We start from the raw sequence: 21,567 nt of genomic DNA, 5'->3' as shown, positions 1-21,567 counted from the left end.
CAGTCAGGGTTCCCATGTGCTCATATTTTATATCTGCCTCACATTTTACCTTCCGCTGGTACTTTTGGGTCTTTCCTGTTCATTACTATTGTTTTCCAGTTAGCTTGAGATGTGTGTAATAGTTAGCAAGCCATTCTAATGCTTTCTCATTTCCAAATCTGCCTATTAAATTTATGGCTTGCCTGTGGCTGCACCAAGTGAGATTGAATTCAGGCTAGCAGAGCTGCAGCTTCTCTCCATTTATTTCTTATCAAGTGTGTTACATCTACTGTCAATGGCAATGGATGTGGAGTTTTTCTTACCTCTTCATACGAATTTAGCTTCCTGCTGGTTGGTGTCTGGTTATGGGGGAAGGTAATAATCTTCATATTAGACATATTGATATTGGTTCAGGTCTTCATGCTCTTGCCATGATCTAGTTCATAAAGCCTATGACCTACTAGCCTACCTTTGTTCACTGGAGAAAGACAGAATGCTCAAAATATATGGAGCCAAGTAAATGAGTAGAATTCTTAGCACAAAATCAGATTATCTGAAATGACACAGTAAGTATGATTCAGGTGTGTGGTTTGTGTTAGGAAAGCTTGGCACCTATCTTAATGGCTATATAATGAGAATGTTTTTTTCTACTATCATCCCCACGCACTAGTGAAAATAGTCCCTGAATTGATTTGCCATGAAGATCTTTAACAGAATCCAGAACATTGGATCACTTTAGAAGTGTTTGATGTTTGCCCTACCTGCTCTGATGGCTCTACAGCAAAGCTCCTATGAATCTATAGACTCTTCCCATGCACGACAAAGATATAAAGGTTTTGTAAGTGGTTTCCATAGCCCTTGCATAACAGGAAGCCAATTCCCCACCCCCCACCTGGTATTTTAGTAGATATTCTCTGATGCTTTCAGCTGTGTGGAAGGTAAAAACACATTCTCTTTCCTGATTGATGATATTAGGAATAAGTCATAAAATGAAAAGAAATGCATTAGAGCATACTAAATGGATGCCTTCCTTGGTTGTGGCAATCTAGAATCTTTTTTGATAAAATTTTGTTGCAAAAATATTCAACAAATACATTTTGAGCATTTTATATGTGCTGTGAAACATGATACCCAAAATGTCTAGTAGTCAACAAAAATAACAACAGAAATATTCAAATAAGTAGTAAAGTGTAACCCACACTCAGGGAAAAAAGCAGTCAACAAAAACTCACTCTGAGTGGACTTAGATATAAGATTTAGCAAGACCTCAAAGATGTCATAAATACACTCAAATAATTGAAAATTATATTTAAAGAATTAAATGAAAATATGACAGTCAAAAATGGGGCATTATCAAGAGAAATAGAATCTAAAAAAGTAACTCCATGGATTCTAGAGTTGAAAAACATAACAAAATGGGGTGCCTGGGTGGCTTAGTCAGTTATGTGCCTGACTTCGGTTCAGGTCATGATCCCAGGGTCCTGGGATAAGACCCCACATCCAGCTCCATGCTGGGTGGGAAACCTGCTTCTCCCTCTCCCACTTCTCCCACTTGTGTTCCCTCTCTCACTGCGCCTCTCTCTGCCAAATAAATAGAATCTTTAAAAAGAGGAAAAGAAAATATAACAAAATGAGAAATTTACAAAACGGGTTAGCAACAGATTTGAGAAAGTTGAAAGGAAAAAGTAAACTTAAAGATAGATCTCAAGAAATTAAAAACAGAGCTCCCCTATGATCCTGCAATTGCACTACTGGGTATTTACCCCAAAGATACAGATGTAGTAAAAAGAAGGGCCTTCTGTAGCCCAGTGTTTATAGCAGCAATGGCCACAGTTACCAAACTGTGGAAAGATCCAAGATGCCCTTCAACGGACAAAGAGATAAGGAAGATGTGGTCTTCACTATGGAGTATTATGCCTCCATCAGAAACGATGAATACCCAACTTTTGTAGCAACATGGACGGGACTGGAAGAGATTATGCTGAGTGAAATCAGTCAAGCAGAGAGAGTCAATTATCATATGGTTTCACTTATTTGTGGAGCATAACAAATAGCATGGAGGACATGGGGAGTTAGAGAGGAGAAGGGAGTTGGGGGAAATTGGAAGGGGAGGTGAACTATGAGAGACTATGGACTCTGAAAAACAATCTGAGGGTTTTGAAGGGGCAGGAGGTGGGAGGTTGGGGTACCAGGTGGTGGGTATTAGAGAGGGCACGGATTGCATGGAGAACTGGGTGTGGTGCAATAATAATGAATACTGTTATGCCGAAAATTAAAAAATAATTAAAAAATAAAAAAACAGTGGGAAAAAAAAAAAAACCTAAAAAAAAAATCAGTAGATACTGTCCACTTTGAAGAATTGAAAAATTTTTTTTCAATTTTTTTCAATTCAGACCTCTGGGACACATTAAGTATATTCATATAAGTGTAGTAAGAGTCCTGGAAGAAAAGGAGAGGAAAATGTATAGAGAAAAAAATGGCTGAAAAATTAACAAATTTTATGAAAAACCTTAGTCTACAGATCAAAGAAGTTCAATGAACCCCAAGTAGGATAAACACAAAGTGATCTATGATCCAAACCCATGTCTGTGGTATTTTGTTATGCCAGCCCCAGCAATCGAATACATAAAGAAATGCCTGTGTCAAAAGGTGATACTGCAGAGCAGGTAGCTACTCCATGTGTTTGTTATTCACTAGATAGATGCCCTCTATCTTTATTTAGCCATAGTCTCAGAAAAAAAAGAATGAAAAGCAAGATTGACTGAAATTCAATTTCCTAGAGGATAGAAATAAAAATTAACTTGTTAAGGAAAAATAGTGAATTCCTGGACTGAGATAAAATTGCCAGTATTTTTCATTTCATCTCTTGTTTTTAATGTATATTTTCAAAATGCTTTATAATAAATATGTGCTAAATTTTTAGAAGCTATTTAAGATAAGGCTGTTGTACCTCCAATACCTCTGCATTTTTTTTTTTTTACTTCTGCATTTTTTTACCACCAGAATTTCCTGGTGTCTCATATTTCTTTACCCTAGAATTTTCTATCTCTATAAATCCTCCTTAATCACTTTCCTACATAATTAAAATTTTATTGATAGAATGTCTGTTCATATGAAAAAAATTTTAAGGGAAAATCATTATATGTTTCCCATTTAATAAATTCTTTTCTTTGAAAACAGGGGGAAAAAAAGCAGTGTTGTCCGTTTATGGTGGACAAAGCTGTGTCCCAAGGAGCAGGAGGCACAGGATTTAATTACAGTTTGTCATTAACTAGTCAGGGAGCCTAAACACAGTTTCTTCAGATGTATAAAATATATAAGGCTAAATAACATATAAGTAACTTCTATGTTTCTGATTTTAAGATTTTTGTCTAGTGCTCCATAGTGAAAAGAGACTTCAATGTTGTTTTCTGTTCATTTCAACTGCAGAAAATAAACTATAAGTTCTATTTAAATACTGGGAAAATACTGGAAAACTTTCAAAGTTTGAATTTCTAAAACATTAGGCAGATATAAGAATAGATGGTATAGAACCACAATGTATTAGTTTCCTTACTTTCAGATATGCCATTCTTTAGTTATTTGTTTCATTGGTTGAGACTTAAATGAGTATCAAACAATAGCATGTTTGCATAGTCTTCAGCTTTTAAGATCAGCACATACATGTAGCCTAAAGTTGCTTCATTTCCCCAAAGGAAGAATTTCAGACAAAAATCATGTCCTCAGTCACAAAATTTTTGTTACCATAGTGATGAGAATAAAGAATGGGGGGTAGCTAAAAATACCTGAACAAATACAGACAGCTTTAGGAATTTGACCTACTTGGTGTCATACACTGAAGAAGTTAATCAATTGAATTAACTACATATGCGTTAGGTGAAATAGTCTACTGGTTAAAAAATGCGTAGGTTGCACATCTGGAGCTATTATCCATAATCAAAGAAGTCAGTATGAATGAAGATGACTGACAATCTAAAATGCATAAAACCCGATTCTTTTAAAAATGGAATATATACCAGAAGCAAGTAGAAAACCATTAATTGAGCTTCATTTCCCATAAATTTTCTGTTTTTCTTCCATTAGTTAGGATATTTCCATTTCAAATGAAAGCTTCTTATGCACCGAAAGAATTTTTTTAACTGGACAGAGCAACATAATTGGACATATATTTAAAATTATGTTAAAAGAGTGGCTCCTTTACATAAAAGAAAGCTTCCCAATTGTAGGCATTATAATAAAAACAATATGTTTTTAAACTAAGTTTTCTTCTGAAAATTCTAGTTTTAACAAGAAATTTAATAAACTCGGCCATTTGCAGAAAGCCTACTTCATCGCAAGGCATTAGGCTAGCCTGTGAAAGATCAATAAAAGGCAGTACTAGCAAGTACTGAGCATTTTAATCATCTGTCTAATTATGTTTTCATAACACAGACTTTTAAAGTATCTCTACATAGTAAGATGGAAACAACACAGCCTGACTTGAAGAAACCAGGAATAAAGTTCCAACTCTACTGGTGAGCTTAGAAAAGTCTTGTTCTAAGTCTCAGTTCTCTCATCTGTAAAATGACCATAAGTTAGCATCTCACCACCTCTAGCACACACAGGTCCTTAAGATAATCAAAAGAGAGGGTGGAAACCAACAGAGAACATTCAATAAATAAGCTCTATAAAATGAACTAGTATTCAAAATAGTTCAACATTTAAACATTTTCAACATAAAAAATTATAAAGATAACTAAATATACCTAAGAATTACTTAAGAACAATAATAGCAATCTTTACTGAGCACTTATATTGGGACACATATTTTAAATATATTATTTCATTTAAACTTCACAACAGTCCAATGACTTAGATAGTATTATCTTCCTTTTATGGTTGAGAAAAATAAGGCACAGCAGAGATAAATAAATTATCTAAAGACATATAGCTGGGGTGGTGAAGCCAGGAATTAAACCCAGCAAAGCTAATTCCAGACCTACGCTCTCAGTAGGTCTTTATGATGTACTCCAAAATAATCAGTAGAGGGAAATATCTCTATGAAACTTAATTTGTAAAAAATTAGATTTTAAATTATTAACACTAATCAGTGTAAGTTTCTGAAATGTTTAATTAATGTTATTTTGTGTTTAACTTTTTCATTATTTTTTTTTTTATAAACATATATTTTTATCCCCAGGGGTACAGGTCTGTGAATCGCCAGGTTTACACACTTCACAGCACTCACCAAAGCACATACCCTCCCCAATGTCCATAACCCCACCCCTCTTCTCCTAACCCCCCTCCCCCCAGCAGCCCTCAGTTTGTTTTGTGAGAAGAGCCAACAGTGAGCTCACAGCTCGGGGTTACCTTGTTTTTTGTTTTTTAATAAAGAAAAGATTCCTCTATAAGGAAATTCCCCTATTAGTTATAGGGGTGAATCCTTATAATAAAGTTATAGAATTTCCCACAACTTTAGCTTCTTTCATCTTAGGTGGAAAGATCACTGGTTACAGAAACTTCATCTTAGGTTGCTAGATCACTGGTTACAGAAACTTAGTCCAACAGTCTAAATTTTCAAGATATGATAAAGGATTTTTAAAGCTCAGTTTAGACAATAAGAACTCATCAAACCATTTATGGGCTATTACTAACACTGAATAGACTTCCCTTATTCAATGAATATTTTTTAAAAGATTTTTATTTGTTTGAGAGAAAGAGCAAGAGAGAGAGAGAGAGAGAGAAGCGCACAAGCCAGGTGAGGGGCAGAGAAAGAAGCAGACTCCGCACTGAGAAGGGAGCCTGATAGGGGATGGATCCTGGGATTCCAGGATCATGACCCGAGCCCAAGGCAGTCACTTAACAGACTGCCACCCCGGTACCCATCAATGAATATTTTTTAAAAGCATGCAAATATATAAAGATATATAGATATAGATATAGAGAGACCAAAATAACTTACTGTTGAAAACAAAAGCAAAGTCTGTAAATGTATCAAATTTGTAATCATAATAAACTTCAAGGGAAATACGGATTCTGAAACCAGAGATAAAAAAATAAAATGGTAAAGCAATAAACTGAAAAAAGAGCCCACAAGGTAAGGGAAATTGAAAAAATGCAATTGCAGAATTGAAATATGCATCAGGAGCAATAAAAGGTAAAATTGGCACTACAGTAAATTTGAATTCATTATGTAGGGAACAAAAAGAAGAAATTTTCTAAGCAAGCAAAAAGACTAAAAAATCATTATCCATTAGACATGTTTGTTTTTCTAAGAAGATACCAGAGAAATTTTGAACGAAAATAAAAATTAAAAATTAAATTAAAAATAATTTTTCTGAAATGCCTGAATCTGCATATCTATAAAGGGCTTATTTAAAAAAACAAGAAAATTAATGCAGGAAAAAAATACATGACTATATGGCAATGGGATTTTAAATTTCAAAGACTCCCTAACTACTTAAGTTGAAGTAGTTTGAGGGGGGAGGGAAATCAAGGTGGCTTTAGAATTTTTCCACCAAATATTAAATGCTAAAATGAAATGTTGTCTATAGAGTTTTTAGAGAAAATAAGTGTAACCGAGGATTTTGATGTGCAGCCATATTGTAGATCACATGTAAATGAAAAAGAAAGATTCCCTAATGGGCACCTGCATGCTCAATTGGTTAAGTGTCTACCTTCAGCTCAGGTCATGATCCTGGGATCCTGAGATCCAGCTCCATTCAAGCCCTGAGATGGGCCCCCTGCTGAGTGGGGAGCCTGCTTCTCCCTCTCCCATTGCCCCTGCCTGTGCTCTCTCTGTCAAATAAATAAATGGAATCTAAGAAAGAAAGAAAGAAAGAAAGAAAGAAAGAAAGAAAGAAAGAAAGAAAGAAAGAAAGATTGATTCCTTAAAAGCTAGAGCTCAGAATCTAGAATACTGGGTATTTTTTTCTATAAATATTATTGAAGACTACTGCCAACCAACCAAGAAGTGGTAAAAAACTGAAAATCACCAACAGAATATCAAAATATAACAAAGAATCTGTATCAGACCAGAAACACTAATGAATTGCAAAATATCATATAGACTTCACGGAACTGAAGGGCATGCTTATTCCAAAACACTAACACTTTCTAAAAAATATACTATTTACATTAAAAGATAAACTTTGAATTGGGAAATAGTTACATCTGGAATTTTTTTTTTAAAGATTTTATTTATTTATTTGACAGAGAGAAATCACAAGTAGATGGAGAGGCAGGCAGAGAGAGAGAGGGAAACAGGCTCCCTGCTGAGCAGAGAGCCCGATGCGGGACTCGATCCCAGGACCCTGAGATCATGACCTGAGCTGAAGGCAGCGGCTTAACCCACTGAGCCACCCAGGCGCCCCCATCTGGAATTTTTGACAATAAGAAATATGGTGTATAAAGAACACTTCCAAAGTAATAAAAAAAAAAAAAAAAAAAAAAAACAGCCACAAGAATTAAGCAAATTAGCAAATGACCCACATGGATCATTAACAAAAGAATTTCAAATGGAGTGTAAGCTTATGAGAAAAGATTCACTTTTACCAGCAACTGAATAAGACAACTAAAAACAACACTATAAAATAATTTTTCATCTATCAGATTAATGAAAAAGCACATTACTCCAAGATGGCCAGGATGAGAAGAAATGAACGTTCTCCTATAAAACTGGCAGTCATATATGAAGTATTAATATTTTAAGAGACACCTGACAGTATGATTCAAAAGCCGAATAATGATTTACTCTGTGATTCAGCAATTCCACATTAAAAATTAACAATCAAAATGAATGCACAATTGAATATAAGAATGACATAGGAAAATTATTATCTACTTATTCAACAAGCATTTATAGGTTACCTATCATACTACTCCATATGGGGACCTATAGTAATAAACATGGCAGCTCAGGTCCCTAATCTCATGGAGTTTACTTTATGATGGGCAAAAAGGGGACAATAAGTACAATATATTTTTTAAATATATTACCTTAAAGGTACATAGGAAAAAAACAAATTCCTGAAGTCATAGGATACTAATGATTTAAATATAATTTTAAAATAATCTTTCTTTGACACATCTATTGAGATATTTCCTAAAGATATACCATACTAAAAAGGGAATTCTACAGTCACATTCTACTGGCAAAGACTCTTGGGGATTCCCAATATATATTACCAAACTGAAGGTTCTAAAAAGAGTTTTGAAAGTAATATATTGGTTTTATTTTCAAGTTTTCCAGAACTTGTATTTTTTTTAATTTTTTATTTTTTATAAACATATATTTTTATCCCCAGGGGTACAGGTCTGTGAATCACCAGGTTTACACACTTCACAGCACTCACCAAAGCACATACCCTCCCCAATGTCCATAATACCACCCCCTTCTCCCAAACCCCCTCCCCCCAGCAACCCTCAGTTTGTTTTGTGAGATTAAGAGTCACTTATGGTTTGTCTCCCTCCCAATCCCATCTTGTTTCATTGATTCTTCTCCTACCCACTTAAGCCCCCATGTTGCATCACCACTTCCTCATATCAGGGAGATCATATGATAGTTGTCTTTCTCTGCTTGACTTATTTCGCTAAGCATGATACGCTCTAGTTCCATCCATGTTGTTGCAAATGGCAAGATTTCATTTCTTTTGATGGCTGCATAGTATTCCATTGTGTATATATACCACATCTTCTTGATCCATTCATCTGTTGATGGACATCTAGGTTCTTTCCATAGTTTGGCTATTGTGGACATTGCTGCTATAAACATTCGGGTGCATGTGTCCCTTTGGATCACTACATTTGTATCTTTAGGGTAAATACCCAATAGGATTCAACAGTACATTAAAAAGATTATTCACCACGACCAAGTGGGATTTATTCCAGGGCTGCAAGGTTGGTTCAACATCCGCAAATCAGTCAATGTGATACAAAACATCAATAAAAGAAAGAACAAGAACCATATGATACTCTCAATAGATGCTGAAAAAGCATTTGACAAAGTACAACATCCCTTCCTGATCAAAACTCTTCAAAGTGTAGGGATAGAGGGCACATACCTCAATATCATCAAAGCCATCTATGAAAAACCCACTGCAAATATCATTCTCAATGGAGAAAAACTGAAAGCTTTCATTATTTTTATTTTTATTATAAAGAAAAATGAAAGCAATTTAAAGGTACAACAGTAACTCATAAAATCTCTGTATGACAGATTGTTATTCAGTTCTTAATAATGTTGTGGTATGATATGGCTTGGAATCTTGTAAGAATGAATAAGGAAAAAAAAAGGCAGATTTTCAAACACGTTGAAAATCTCAATTTTCATAAAAATAATGTCATGTACAGAAAAAAACTGGAAAGACAGACATCAAATGTTTACAATTATGGCTTCTTAGAAGTTTTGTATATTTCTAGGCTCCCAAATTTTCTATAATTAAACATTCAAGGTTTTTGTCATCAGGAAAAAAAAATGACTTAACCAATATATTCATGTTTAGTAAAGCTCAAAATGATTTTGGTGCTTCTTTCAGTCTATGAACAAGTAGTGAGAGTCTAGAAAACTGTTGTAGGTACTAAGGATACAGCAGTGGCAAAGCAAAGTCCACAGGTAATAGATTAGATAAATTCAAACTAAGAACTAAGAAAGAGAACTTCAACCTATAAGGAAACTTCAGCCTTATCACTCTGACCTTAATCATATCTTTCTACTGGCATATGAGCCCTTTTCTTGTATTTATTTATTTATCTGAGAGAGCATAAGCAGTTGGGGAGGAGAAGGATAGAATGAGAGGGAGAAGCAGGGTTCCCACCAAGCAGGGAGCCTCACGTGGGGCTTGATCTTGATCCCAGGACTCTGGGAACATGACCTGAGCGGAAGGCAGATGCTTAAATTCACGAGGTTCCTCCCTTTTGTTGTATTTAGAAGGGGTCCTGAAGTGTTTTATCTTCTTTTCTCAATTAAATTGTAGATCCATCATCCATCATCTTTAGACCTAACAGCAAGCTACAGCATTAGTATGGTCACAGTAACATGGAGAAGAACCTTAAGGAAGTAAGGTAATTTGATGAGACTTCCCCCATCTTGGTGACTAGTCTTTAGAGAAGAGAAGGGTGTTGTTCTATTTAAATTATTAAATATTCTCAAACAATACTATCCTTTCACCTACTTACTGTTCAGAAAAGAAATGATTTTCTAACTGTAAGATTCTATTTTATTGAAATAGTTTATAATGTTTAAACATTTAAACAGTTACGTTCTTCAGTACCCAATCTAACTATCCAGGAGAAAGCTTTTTAAAATATAGTAGCTTAGGCTCCAAAGCTCAGGGGTTAGAGCACTGGTCTCATAAAATACAGTAGCTTAAAATAAACTGAGTTAGATGTAACTTTTTTATATCAAAAAATATATTAGAATCTTAAAAACTTAAAGCCAGGGGCACCTAGGTGGCTCAGTGGGTTAATCCTCTGCCTGTGGGTCCTGGGATCAAGCCCTGAGTCTGGCTCTCTGCTCAGCAGGGAGCCTGCTTCTCTTCCTCTCTCTCTCTGCCTGCTTTCTCTGCCTACTTGTGATCTCTGTTTGTCAAATAAATAAATAAAATCTTAAAAAAAAAAAATTAAAACCATCTCCTCCACCCCTCTTAAAAAAAAAAAAAGCAGTATTGTATTAACTTCTTTTGACCTATCCTTTATTTTTTTTAACGATTTTATTTATTTATTTGACAGAGAGAGATCATAAGTAGGCAGAGAGGCAGGCAGAGAGAGAGAGAGAGAAAGGGAAGCAGGCTCCCTGCTGAGCAGAGAGCCCGATGTGGGACTCGATCCCAGGACCCTGAGATCCTGACCTGAGCCGAAGGCAGCGGCTTAACCCACTGAGCCACCCAGGCGCCCCTTGACCTATCCTTTAAATCTCTTCTTTCATATACATTAAACTAAGATTTTAAAATTTTAGGAAATGGATTTAAGGATAAGCTTAATGGAAAAAGAAAATGGAACAAAAATGGAGCAATTTAAGTTATATTTAAATTAAATTAAAGAAGGAAGGAAAGAACAAGGGAACGAAGAAAGAGGGAAAGGGAACAGCAAAGAAAGGGAAAAGAAAACAAGAAATGGGAAAACCACTCGCCTCTATGGACCAGGTCCCAAGCCTCATCAATTTGCTGCTGGGTTGGGAAATGACCACAGTCATTGAAGAACTTGAGGAGCTCACTTCTTTCTAGTCCTTGCCAATCTTCTCTCTTAGCAAACATTGTTTCATAGACTAAAAGAAAGAGACAAAAGAAAATATTTTTCTTATAAATAAAATGTCAATAACAAACCACCAGAAAGCTTCATCTATATTCAAAGAAGCTTTCCCTCCAGTTTTATTTGTATGTCTAGCGATTAGAGTAGCTCTATGTCAGCCTCCTGGGGAAGGTTAGAAGGAAATGGGACATGCTTCTCCCTCCCACATCCTCTAGTAGTCAGATTTAGATCTGTTTCCCCAAAGAGAACACTGGCAGCGTCTGGCCTGGTTTACATGAAAAATACCCACGGGCCATGCATACATCAAGGCTCAAGTTACAACACAAGACATAGCTTTAATGTCAGGGCTTCTGGGGGCCTGACTTCTACTGACCCATCTCAGTGCTCATTTTTATTTAGTTCCCCTAATTTTTTCATCTCTTTTTGGCTTCTATCTACACTCTAGCCACTTATATCAGTGACTGTCCTTTGGACTGCTTATTCTTCTTCTGATTTTGCCCCTACATGGAATGATGTTTACTTTTTTCCCCTGACTTCCTGTATTTCTCCTTCCTAATTTAAGGTGACTGGACTTGAGTGACCACAGAAAGTGATCTTTCCACTCCTGGCTCAAGGTTTCCACAGAAAACCACTCAGTAGGGCCATCCTTTACCTATGTCCCGTACTTGACAGTAACGGGGCTTAGATAATTAGCAAGAAAATGGATGCAAACATTTTATAAGTGTAGTTCTCCAAAAACGTTTTAGTTTTTTCTTTTCAAAAAGGTAATACTGAGTCTCTACTCTTAAGTATGCTGGATCGCCCCCAGGAAGGTGATTGTCAATCAGCATTTACAGGATGACAAAGTCTGCCTCGGTACAGGCTTAGCTCTCAAGTATGGGCTCCAAATGACAAAGGGCAATAGAGTGGTTTCTAACAGGAGTCAGTGGATGATCCTGACACTCAACCACATGGACTTTCGACTTTCTGTTTACTCACTTATTCATTCAGTTGAAGTGGACAGTTGTGAGACATTAATAAATTCAAGAAATAGTGAGTGATTGCCTAAATATAAGCCACTATTCCAGATATGGAAACAAAGCAGCAAAATAAATTTATATTTAGAATATCTATGGCTTTTCTCTCTTTTCAAATAAGCAACCTAGAGCATGTGCTGTTGGTACCCCATCCATACTGCCTTGTCCCTTACAATTCTACACTTGCTACCTTGACTTTCACTCATCAGCATCTCATTTCATTGCCTCAGGGCTCCCTCTGGCTGCAGGACTCCATTCTGCCCACCTGTGCAGCAAGTCAGAGTGCCAGAAAATTAAAGCCCCCAGTGCAGTGGTCCTCAACCCCGGACCTCCCTCAACTTGGAGTTGATGGATAAAGGCCCAGCACTTAAGAAAAGTTGTCTACACCGTTCCTTAGAGGGATGGAGCTCCAGCTGATGGTAATTGGTCTGATAATGCATTCTTTTTTTACTTTCATCCCTTCCCTATCTTAACTTCTTTCCATTAACAGTATTTCCTGAGATCTACTTGCAGATTAGTTGTACTTAAATTCTTGTCTCAGGGTCTGATTCTGAAGAAATCCAAACTAGCACACAAAGAAAGTCACTTTTTTATTTTCTGGTTAAGGAAATATATTTCTCCTTGAAAAAGTATATTTACCTTTATTAGTTTTTCATTTAATCAATTTTAGATGCTTCTTACTAGATTAAACTAAGACACATATTAATATTACGGCCATGTAACTGTATTAATAGACAATAATGCACTTAACCTATATACTATGCTTGAAAAGCAAATGTTCTGCCACAAACTAGCAGAATTAATATTCCAGACAGGTTTAATCAGGGTCAATATAAAACTTAAATCATGAAAATTAAATGAAATTTTCTGGTCATTTAAAGATTCTTAAAAGTGTGTAGAGATAGGTATCTGCCAAATATCACCCAATTAGTAATCCACATATGGAAGGGACAGAGAATTTTCCAAGGACTAGAAAGGCAAACAAGAACTTGCAAACTCTGTGGACTCTAGAGTTACTTTAACCCTTAGTGCAATTCCATGATGTATATAGAATCTCTCTGACTTCTTTCTTTAACCTCTAGCCACAGAAAAGGAGTCATTCTAGCTCAAAGGATTCTGATTATCTGTAAATATATTTTGGCATATAACTTTATAATAAGTAATAAACAATGAAAACTATCAACAAATATTTCTGAGCCCTTTCATAAGCCAGGCATTCATTAATAGTGGCTATTCATTAATGAAGGTTAATAGATACAGTCCCTGTCTTCATGGAACTTATAGTCTGCTGTGAAATACACATTTTATGATTCGATAAACTCTCCCAAAAATGTAGCACTTTTACAATATAAAGCAGAAAGATGCTGATATCAATTAAATATAATTTATTTGCATAATTTTGTTGTTTTTTATTATTTTTAAAGACAATTTTAAGAGTATTTTTATTTTTTAAGGTTTTATGTATTTATCTATTTGTCAGAGAGAGAGGGAGAGAGAAAGAAAGAGAGCATGAGCAAGCACAAACAGGAGGAGCAATCGGCAGAGGGAGAAGCAGGCTCCCCACCAAGTAAGGGGCCCTATCCAGGACTCAATACCAGGACCCTGGGATCATGACCTGAGCCAAAGGCAGACGCTTAACTGACTGAGCCACCCAGACATCCCTCTGAGTGGTTTGAATTCACATTAAAATTAAGAAGGTACAGAGATTTCTCAGATACCCACTACAACCACATAAGCATAGTCTTCTTCCATTATCAACATCACGCACAGTTATACATTTGTTTCTAAGGATTACACAATATAGTCACTAAGTTCCACAGTTTATTTCAGAGTTCACTGTTGGTGTTGCACATTCTATGGGTTTAGACAAATATATAATTACATGTATTCATCATTGCAGTATTGTACAGAATAGTTTTACTGCCTTAAAAATCCTCTATATTCTATCAATTCATCCCTCCCCCCAATCTGCCCCCAGGTAAATATAAATTTTTTAATTTTCTCCACAGTTTTGTATTTTCTAGAATGTCATATGGTTGGAAGCCTATAGTGTATAGGCTTTTCATATTGGCTTCTTTCACTTAGTAATATGCATTTAAGATTCCTCTGTCTTTTCATAGCTTGATAGCTCATTTATTCTTAGCTCTAAATATACTCCCTTGTTCACATGTACCACAGTTTATTGATCTGTTCATCTACTAAAGGACATCTTGGTTGTTACTAAGCTTTGGCAATTATGAAAAACCCATGTGTATAACCATGTGTACATTTCGTGTGGATATGTTTTTGATGCCTGTGGGTATATACCAAGAAGCATGATTGCTGAATCATATGGTAACAGTATGATTAGTTTTATAAGAAACCACTACAATGTTTTCAAAAAGGGTTCTATCATTGGCATTCCCATTAATAATGAATAATAGTTCCAGTTGCTTGACATCCTTACCAGGATATGATATTGACAATGTTCTGGATTTTGGCCATTCTAATAGGTGTGTAGTGTATCTCACTGTTTTAATTTGCATTTATGTAATAACATACTATATGGAGCATCCTTCCAAGTGCTTATCATCTGTATATCTTCTTTGGTGAGGTCTTTGGCCCATTTTTCATTCAAGTTGTTTTATTATTCCTAAATTGTTCTTTGTATATGTTCAATAATAGCAGTCCTTATAAATGCATCTTTTGCAAATATTTTTCCCAGCCTGTGGATCGTAAACTCATTCTCTAAACATCCTCTTTTGCAAAGTAGAAGGTTTTAATTTTAATGTAATCCACATCTTCCATTATTTCTTTAATGGATCATGTCTTTAGTGTTGTATCCAAAAAGGCACTGTATTAAATATCATCTATGTTTTCTCCTATGTTACCTTATAGAAGTTTTATTTTTTTGCACTTAGGTCTATGATCCATTTTGGTTAATTTTTGTGAAGGATGTAAGGTCTGTCTTTAGATTTTTTTTTTTTTTTTTGCATATGGATAGTTATTTGTCCCAGCACCATTTTTGAAAAGACTATCTTTCTGTTATTGTATTTTTTTTTTTTTTGCTCCTTTTTCAAAGACCACTTGGCTGTATTTTAGGGGCCTGTTTCTAGGCTCTCTATTCTATTCCACCGATATATTTGTCTATTCTTCACCAATACCACACTGCTTTAATAATTGTAGCTTTATAGTAAGTCTTGCAGCTATGTATAATCAGTCCTTCAACTTTGTTCTCCTTCAATATTGTGTTGGCTAGTCTTGTCTTTTGCCTCTCCATATAAACTTCAGAATCAGTTTGTCAAAATCCACAAAGTAACTTGATAGAATTTTGAATGGGATTGCACTGAATCTATACATCAAATTAAGAAGAACTGACTTCCTGACAATATTGAGCCCCATGAACATGGAATATCTAGCCATTTACTTAGTTCTTTGATTTTGTTTATCAGAGTTTTATAGTTTCCTTCATAGAGACCTTGTACATATTTTGTTATATTTAAACCTAAATATTTAATTCTGGGGGTATTAATGTAAATGCTGTTGTTTAATTTCAAGCCCACTTGTTCATTGTTGGAAGTTAAAAGAAAAGAACAACTAACTTTGGGATATTAATCTTGTATCCTATGCAGTGTTGCTGTAATCACATCTCAGTTCCAGAAGGTATTTTAGTCAATTCTTTCAGATTTTCCACACATATCAATCATGTGAATAAAGATGGTTTTATTTCTTCCTTCCCAATCTGTATGTCTTTTATGTCCTTTTTTTTTTTTTTTTTTTTTTTGTCTTATTGCATTATCAAGGACTTTAGTATGGTGTGGAAAGGAGTGGTGAGAGGAGACATCCTTGTACCTGATCTTAATGGGAAAGTTTAAAATTACTTACCATCAAGTATGATATTAGCTGTAGGGTTGTTGTAGATAGTCTTTTAAGTTGAGAAAGTTCTTCTCCATTCCTGGTTTACTGAGATTTTATATTACAAATGGATATCAGATTTTGTCAAATGTTTTTACTCTATCTATTGATAAGACCATGTAATTTTTCATTTTTAGCCTGTTGATATGATGGATTACATTAATTGATTTTCAAATACTTAGCCAGTCTTGCATACGGGGGGTAAATTCCATTTGGTGGTGGTATATAATACTTTTTATACTTTTTTGGATTTGATTTGCTACTATTTTATTGAGGATTTTGCATCTATATTCAGAGAGATTCTGTTCTGTAGTTTTCTTATAAGGTCTTTGCCTATTTTTGGTGTTAGGTTTATACTGGCCCCATAGGACGAGTTAGGAAGTATTCCCTCTGCTTCTAACCACTGAAAAAGATTATAGGGAACTGGGGCACAGTTAAGTGTCCAACTCTTGAATTTGGTTGAAGATCATGATCTCAGGGTCGAGAGACAGAGCCCCATGTCAGGCTCTACAATGGGCATGGAGCCTGATAATTTTCTCTCTCTACCCCTTCCCTCCTGCTCACATGTTTTCTCTCTCTCCCTCTCAAAAAATAAATAAAATTTTAAGTGTTTAGTAGAATTCACCAGTGAAGCCATCTGGGCCTGATGCTTTCTGTTTGGAATGTTATTAATTACCAACTCCATTTATTTAATAGACATAGGCCTATTCAGAGTCTCTTTCTTCTTGTTTGAATTTTAGCAGACTGTGTGTTTCAAGGAAATGGTCCACTTTGTTTAGGATATTAATTTTGTAAATTAAAGTTGTTCATAGTATTCCTTTATTCTCCTTTCAGTGTCCAAAGTATGCATGGAAATATCCTCTTTTTCTGATATTAGTAATGTGTGTCCTTGTTCTTTTTTTTCTTAGACGGGTTTGTTTGTTTGTTTGTTTTTTCTTCCATCACTTTAGGTTTAAGATTTTTGTTTTTTGTTGGGTTTGTTTGTTTGTTTTTTCCTCTCCCACCAGTTTAAATATTTCACTCCCTTCTTGCTTGTATGGTTTCTAATAGATTGCATGTAATTTTTATCTTTCTTCCACTATAGGCTAGGTGCTTTTTACATCTGGTTTCTTTCAGGATTTTTTATCTTTGATTTGCTATAGTTTGAAGATGATAATGCATATACCAAAATAACTGTAATTTTTGGAATTTATTCTGCTTGGTGTTCTCTGAGATGCTTGAATCTGTGGCTTGGTATCCAAGAATAATTTGGGGGAAATTCTCAGTCATTATTTTTAAATATCTGTTCTATTATTTTCTCTCTTTCTTCTCCTTCTGGTATTCCCATTATCCTTATGTTAACTCTTTTTGTAATTGTCCTATAGCTCCTGCATATTTTGTTCAGGTTTTCTTCTTTTTTTTCTTTTCAGTCTTTGCTCTATTGCTTTCTCAGTTTTCAAGGATTCTACTGATTTATCCTCTAGCTCAGGGAGTCTTTCCTCAGCCATGTCTAATCTACTAATAAGACCATCAAAGGCATTTCTCATCTCTATTACAGTGTTATCTCAAGCATTTTTTTTTTTTTGGTTCTTTCTTAGGATTTCCATCTCTCTGCTTACATCACCCACTTGTTTTTGCATGTTGTCTACTTTATCCATGAGAGCCTGTAGTGTTTTTGTTGTTGTTGTTATTGTTGTTGTTGTTGTTTAGCCTGTAGTGTGTTAATCATAGTTGTTTTAAATCTCTGATCTGATAATTCCAACATCCCTGCCATTTCTGGTTCTGATGCTTTGTCTATTCAAACTGTGCTTTTTTGCTTTTTTGTATAGCTTTAATTTTTTATTGATAGCCAGATGTGATATATCAAGTAAAAGGAACTATTGCAAATAGACCTTTAGTAATGTGGTAGTAAGGCAAGAGAGGAAGTGTTCTACAGACCTATGATTAGGTTGCAGTTTCTTAATGACCTTATGTCTCTGGACTGTAAATTATACAAGTGTTTCTCGGTTTTTTTCTCTCCCCCTATAGGTGGGACAGGATGGCCAAAATGGACTGAAATTGGGTATTTCTCTTCACCACGTCAGTTAAGTTCAGAAAATAACCCAGCAGGCTAGGCTCTGGTTAACTAATTTCCCCTGAATGTCAACCTTCTTAAGAAAAGTGTGCTAGGGGTGCCTGGGTGGGTCAGTGGGTTAAGCCTCTGCCTTCAGTTCGGGTCGTGATCTTAGGGTCCTTGGATTGAGCCCTACATCAGGCTCTCTGTTCTGCAGGGAGCCTGCTTCCCCCACTCCCTTTCTGCCTGCCTCTCTGCCTACTTGTGGTCTTTCTCTCTCTCTCTTTCAAATAAATAAATCAAATCTTTAAGAAGAAAAGAAAAGTGTGCTCTAGCAAATTTCAAAATAGTTGCCTTTTTCTGACATTTACTGTGAAAATCTGGTCAAGCTCCTAGAGGTAATTATAATGATACTGTGGTTTTTAACTCTCAGAATTGTTCACATTGAGCTTCTAGCTATTTGTCAATGATGGTTCAATTTTCCTACCTGGCACTGGTTCTTACATCAAATTCTTTTTTTTTTTTTTTAATTTTAATTCCAGTATAATTAACATACAATGTTACCTGTTTGTTCTCTAAAGAGTCTGGTCTTGGTTTTTCGCTTTTTTCTTTATTCATTTGTTTTATTAAATTCCACACATGAGTAAAATCATATGGTATTTGTCTTTCTATGACTTATTTTACTTGGCATTTACTCTTGATCCAACCATGTAGTTACAAATGGTAAGATGTAATTCTTTTTCTATGGCTGAGTAATACTCCATAAGTATATATACCACTTCTTCTTTATCCATTCATTTATCAGTGGTCACTTGCACTTGCATTGCTTCTATAATTTGGCTATTGTACATAATGCTACAATAAATATATGGGTGCATATATCATTTTGAATTAGTGTTTTTGTATTCTTTGTGTAAATACACAGTGGTGTGATTTACTGGATTGTAGGGTATTTCTATTTTTAGGTTTCTGAGAAACCTCCATGCTATTTTCCACAGTGGCTGCACCAGTTTTCATTCCCACCAATAGTGCATGAGTGTTCCTTTTTCTCCACATCCTTGCAAACACCTGTTTCCTCCCACATTCATTTCTACTCATGAGTCTCTGCTCTGGGAAACTGCAACTCACTATATGTCAGTCTCTTTAATCTTGGTAGCAGTGTTTTGGCCTGTGTCTTCTCTTCGTTTATAGACCCATGAAAAGAGTAAAAATTTTAGTCTATTCGGCTTTTTCTTTTTTTGTTAAGATGGAGTGGAGAGGTATAAGCTCCTTACAAAAACAAGAAGTCCTCATTTATTATTTTTTTAATCAAGACACTGGATATAATGTCCATCCTATTCCTAAGCAATGTAAACTCATTAAATATAATAGGAATGAGGCTCTCTGAAAGCTAAGATAAATATTAGGGAAAGTGTTCTGTGGACAAAATATCAACACTAACAAGTAATACATAATAGATATCTATTTAGTCTACTTGGTGTCCATTAGCTATTCTTATGTTAGCAATATGTAGTTTTCCTTTGGGGAGCTACTCCTCCCCAAGTGGATAGAGCTTCTGTGCAACTCTCAAGCAAAGTTCTCTGCCCTCCCATGGAAGAGTATTGGACTCATGATTCAAATTAAACCAATCAGGTGCTCCCTCTCCTTGGAATTTGAACTTAAAGCATAGAAACAAAAAAGTCTTAAAAGTGATAACAGCTTATCTATCTCCCAAAGTCAAAATGAAATTTTTCCTTACATTTTGCTCTCTAAATCTCTGAAGTAACTTTGTTTTTTGTGCGTTTTTTTTTTCTTGTTGTTGTTTGTTTGTTTTGTTTTAAGATTTAATTTATTTATTTGAGAGAGAGAGAGAGAGCACAAGCAAGGGGAAGGGGCAGAAGGAAAATGAGAAGCAGACTCCCCGCTGAGCAGAGAGACCCACTAGGGGCTCAATCTCAGGTCCCTGAGATCATGACCTGGGCAGAAGACAGCCACTTATCCAACTGAACCACATAGGAGCCCTGAAAATAGCTCTGTGTTGAGTTCTGTATGAAATCTGACTCTTAAGTTACGTTTCCTGTATTTTTCTTTTAAATTTCCTTTTTGCTTTGGTTAACTAGACTGGGTTTTCTGTTGCTTATAAACACAGGATCCTAATAAATTAAATGAAACATACATCACTTTAAAATGCAAATAGCCTTCAGATATTGTATGCAAGTACTGACTCACCACATTATAGACCTGAAATTAATACTACATTGCATATTAACTAAGTGGAATTTAAATAAAACTTTTAAAAAAATTTAAAAAAAAATAAAATGCAGGTAGATTTCAGGATTATAAAATAGATTTACCTTTGGTGTCTATGGATAATTACATGTAAACTATATATAAAATTCCAATGGTTAAATGAATTCCAAATTTAAAATCAAACCAGGAACGACTGTATCACTTACACTTTTTTCTGTCCATCCATTCCTCTAGCTCTGCAAAGTTTATAATTTGTCTTGTCCTCCAAAGACCAAGTCGATATTTAACACGATGGATCTGTCTATGATACATCTTTATAACTGCTCTCAAATTTGGTCCATGAGACAAAGCCTATAAAACAGCAATATAGACAGTAAAGCCTCATATTTACATATTTCTTCTGTATATATTTAATCTGATTTTGCCCTTTTCATTTCATCTATTTCACCCAGTTTCTTAAATTTTGGATGTATTTATTAATGTTTATTGTGTAGGTGGCCTAAAACACATGCACTGTAAAATAAGATAATCTTGAAGCTCAGAGAGCCTCAATATGAAAAACTTGGTCATCAGATACCCATAGTTCCCATAGCATAGAATTTTCAAAGATGGCTACCTTCATGGAAGCTTCCTAGGCTGGGCATTCTGATTTCTATAATTTGTAACCCACTTGGCCAGGAAAAAAAAAAAAAAAAAAACATTATTCTGTAACGGTGATTCTTGCCTAGACTGTTCACTAGGGGTGCTCAAATTCGTATTTATTTTCTTTCTTCTGAAAATTGTATATTACTATCTTTTACTTAAATTTTCCTGGACTTTTCAGGTTCTTCATGTTTATTTCTAAAACTCTTTAATCCTTTTCAGCAAATGTACAAATTTTGCTTTATCAGTTTGCCTTTTAACTGTGACTATATATTTATATAAATACATTTTCCACATTCTATTGCAATAGGCTTTAAAAATTAAAAAAATAATCTATTTCAGGTTTTTTCTAAATAAATAGTTCTATTTTATTTATCAATTCAATTATTTTTAGATTTTACATTTACTAGCTCATTAATTTCTCTACTTATCTTTATGAATTCCTTTTTAAAGAATTATTTTCCTATTCTTGACTTTTTGAAGACTTAATTCATCTATTTTCATTTTTAAGAATGTATTTAAGTCCATGAATTTTTTCTCTAATAATTA

The 21,567-nt window shown here is 34.9% G+C and overlaps 1 protein-coding gene across 1 annotated transcript in view; it reads right to left on the bottom strand.

Moving 5' to 3' along the window:
• Window positions 1-21,567, bottom strand: part of IQCM (IQ motif containing M) — a 430,351-nt gene that overhangs the window by 171,871 nt on the left and 236,913 nt on the right. Inside the window, exons 12-13 of the mRNA XM_059165439.1 lie at window positions 20,583-20,727; window positions 11,087-11,221 (exon numbers count right to left, since the gene is read on the bottom strand). Of these exons, the coding sequence (XP_059021422.1) occupies window positions 11,087-11,221; window positions 20,583-20,727 (280 nt within the window). The remainder of the gene's footprint in view (window positions 1-11,086; window positions 11,222-20,582; window positions 20,728-21,567) is intronic.

Source organism: Mustela lutreola, chromosome 1 (genome assembly GCF_030435805.1).
Source record: "Mustela lutreola isolate mMusLut2 chromosome 1, mMusLut2.pri, whole genome shotgun sequence".
NCBI lineage: Eukaryota > Metazoa > Chordata > Mammalia > Carnivora > Mustelidae > Mustela > Mustela lutreola.
Note: the sequence above shows the minus strand (reverse complement) of the source record. Positions and strands in the feature narration are given on the sequence as shown.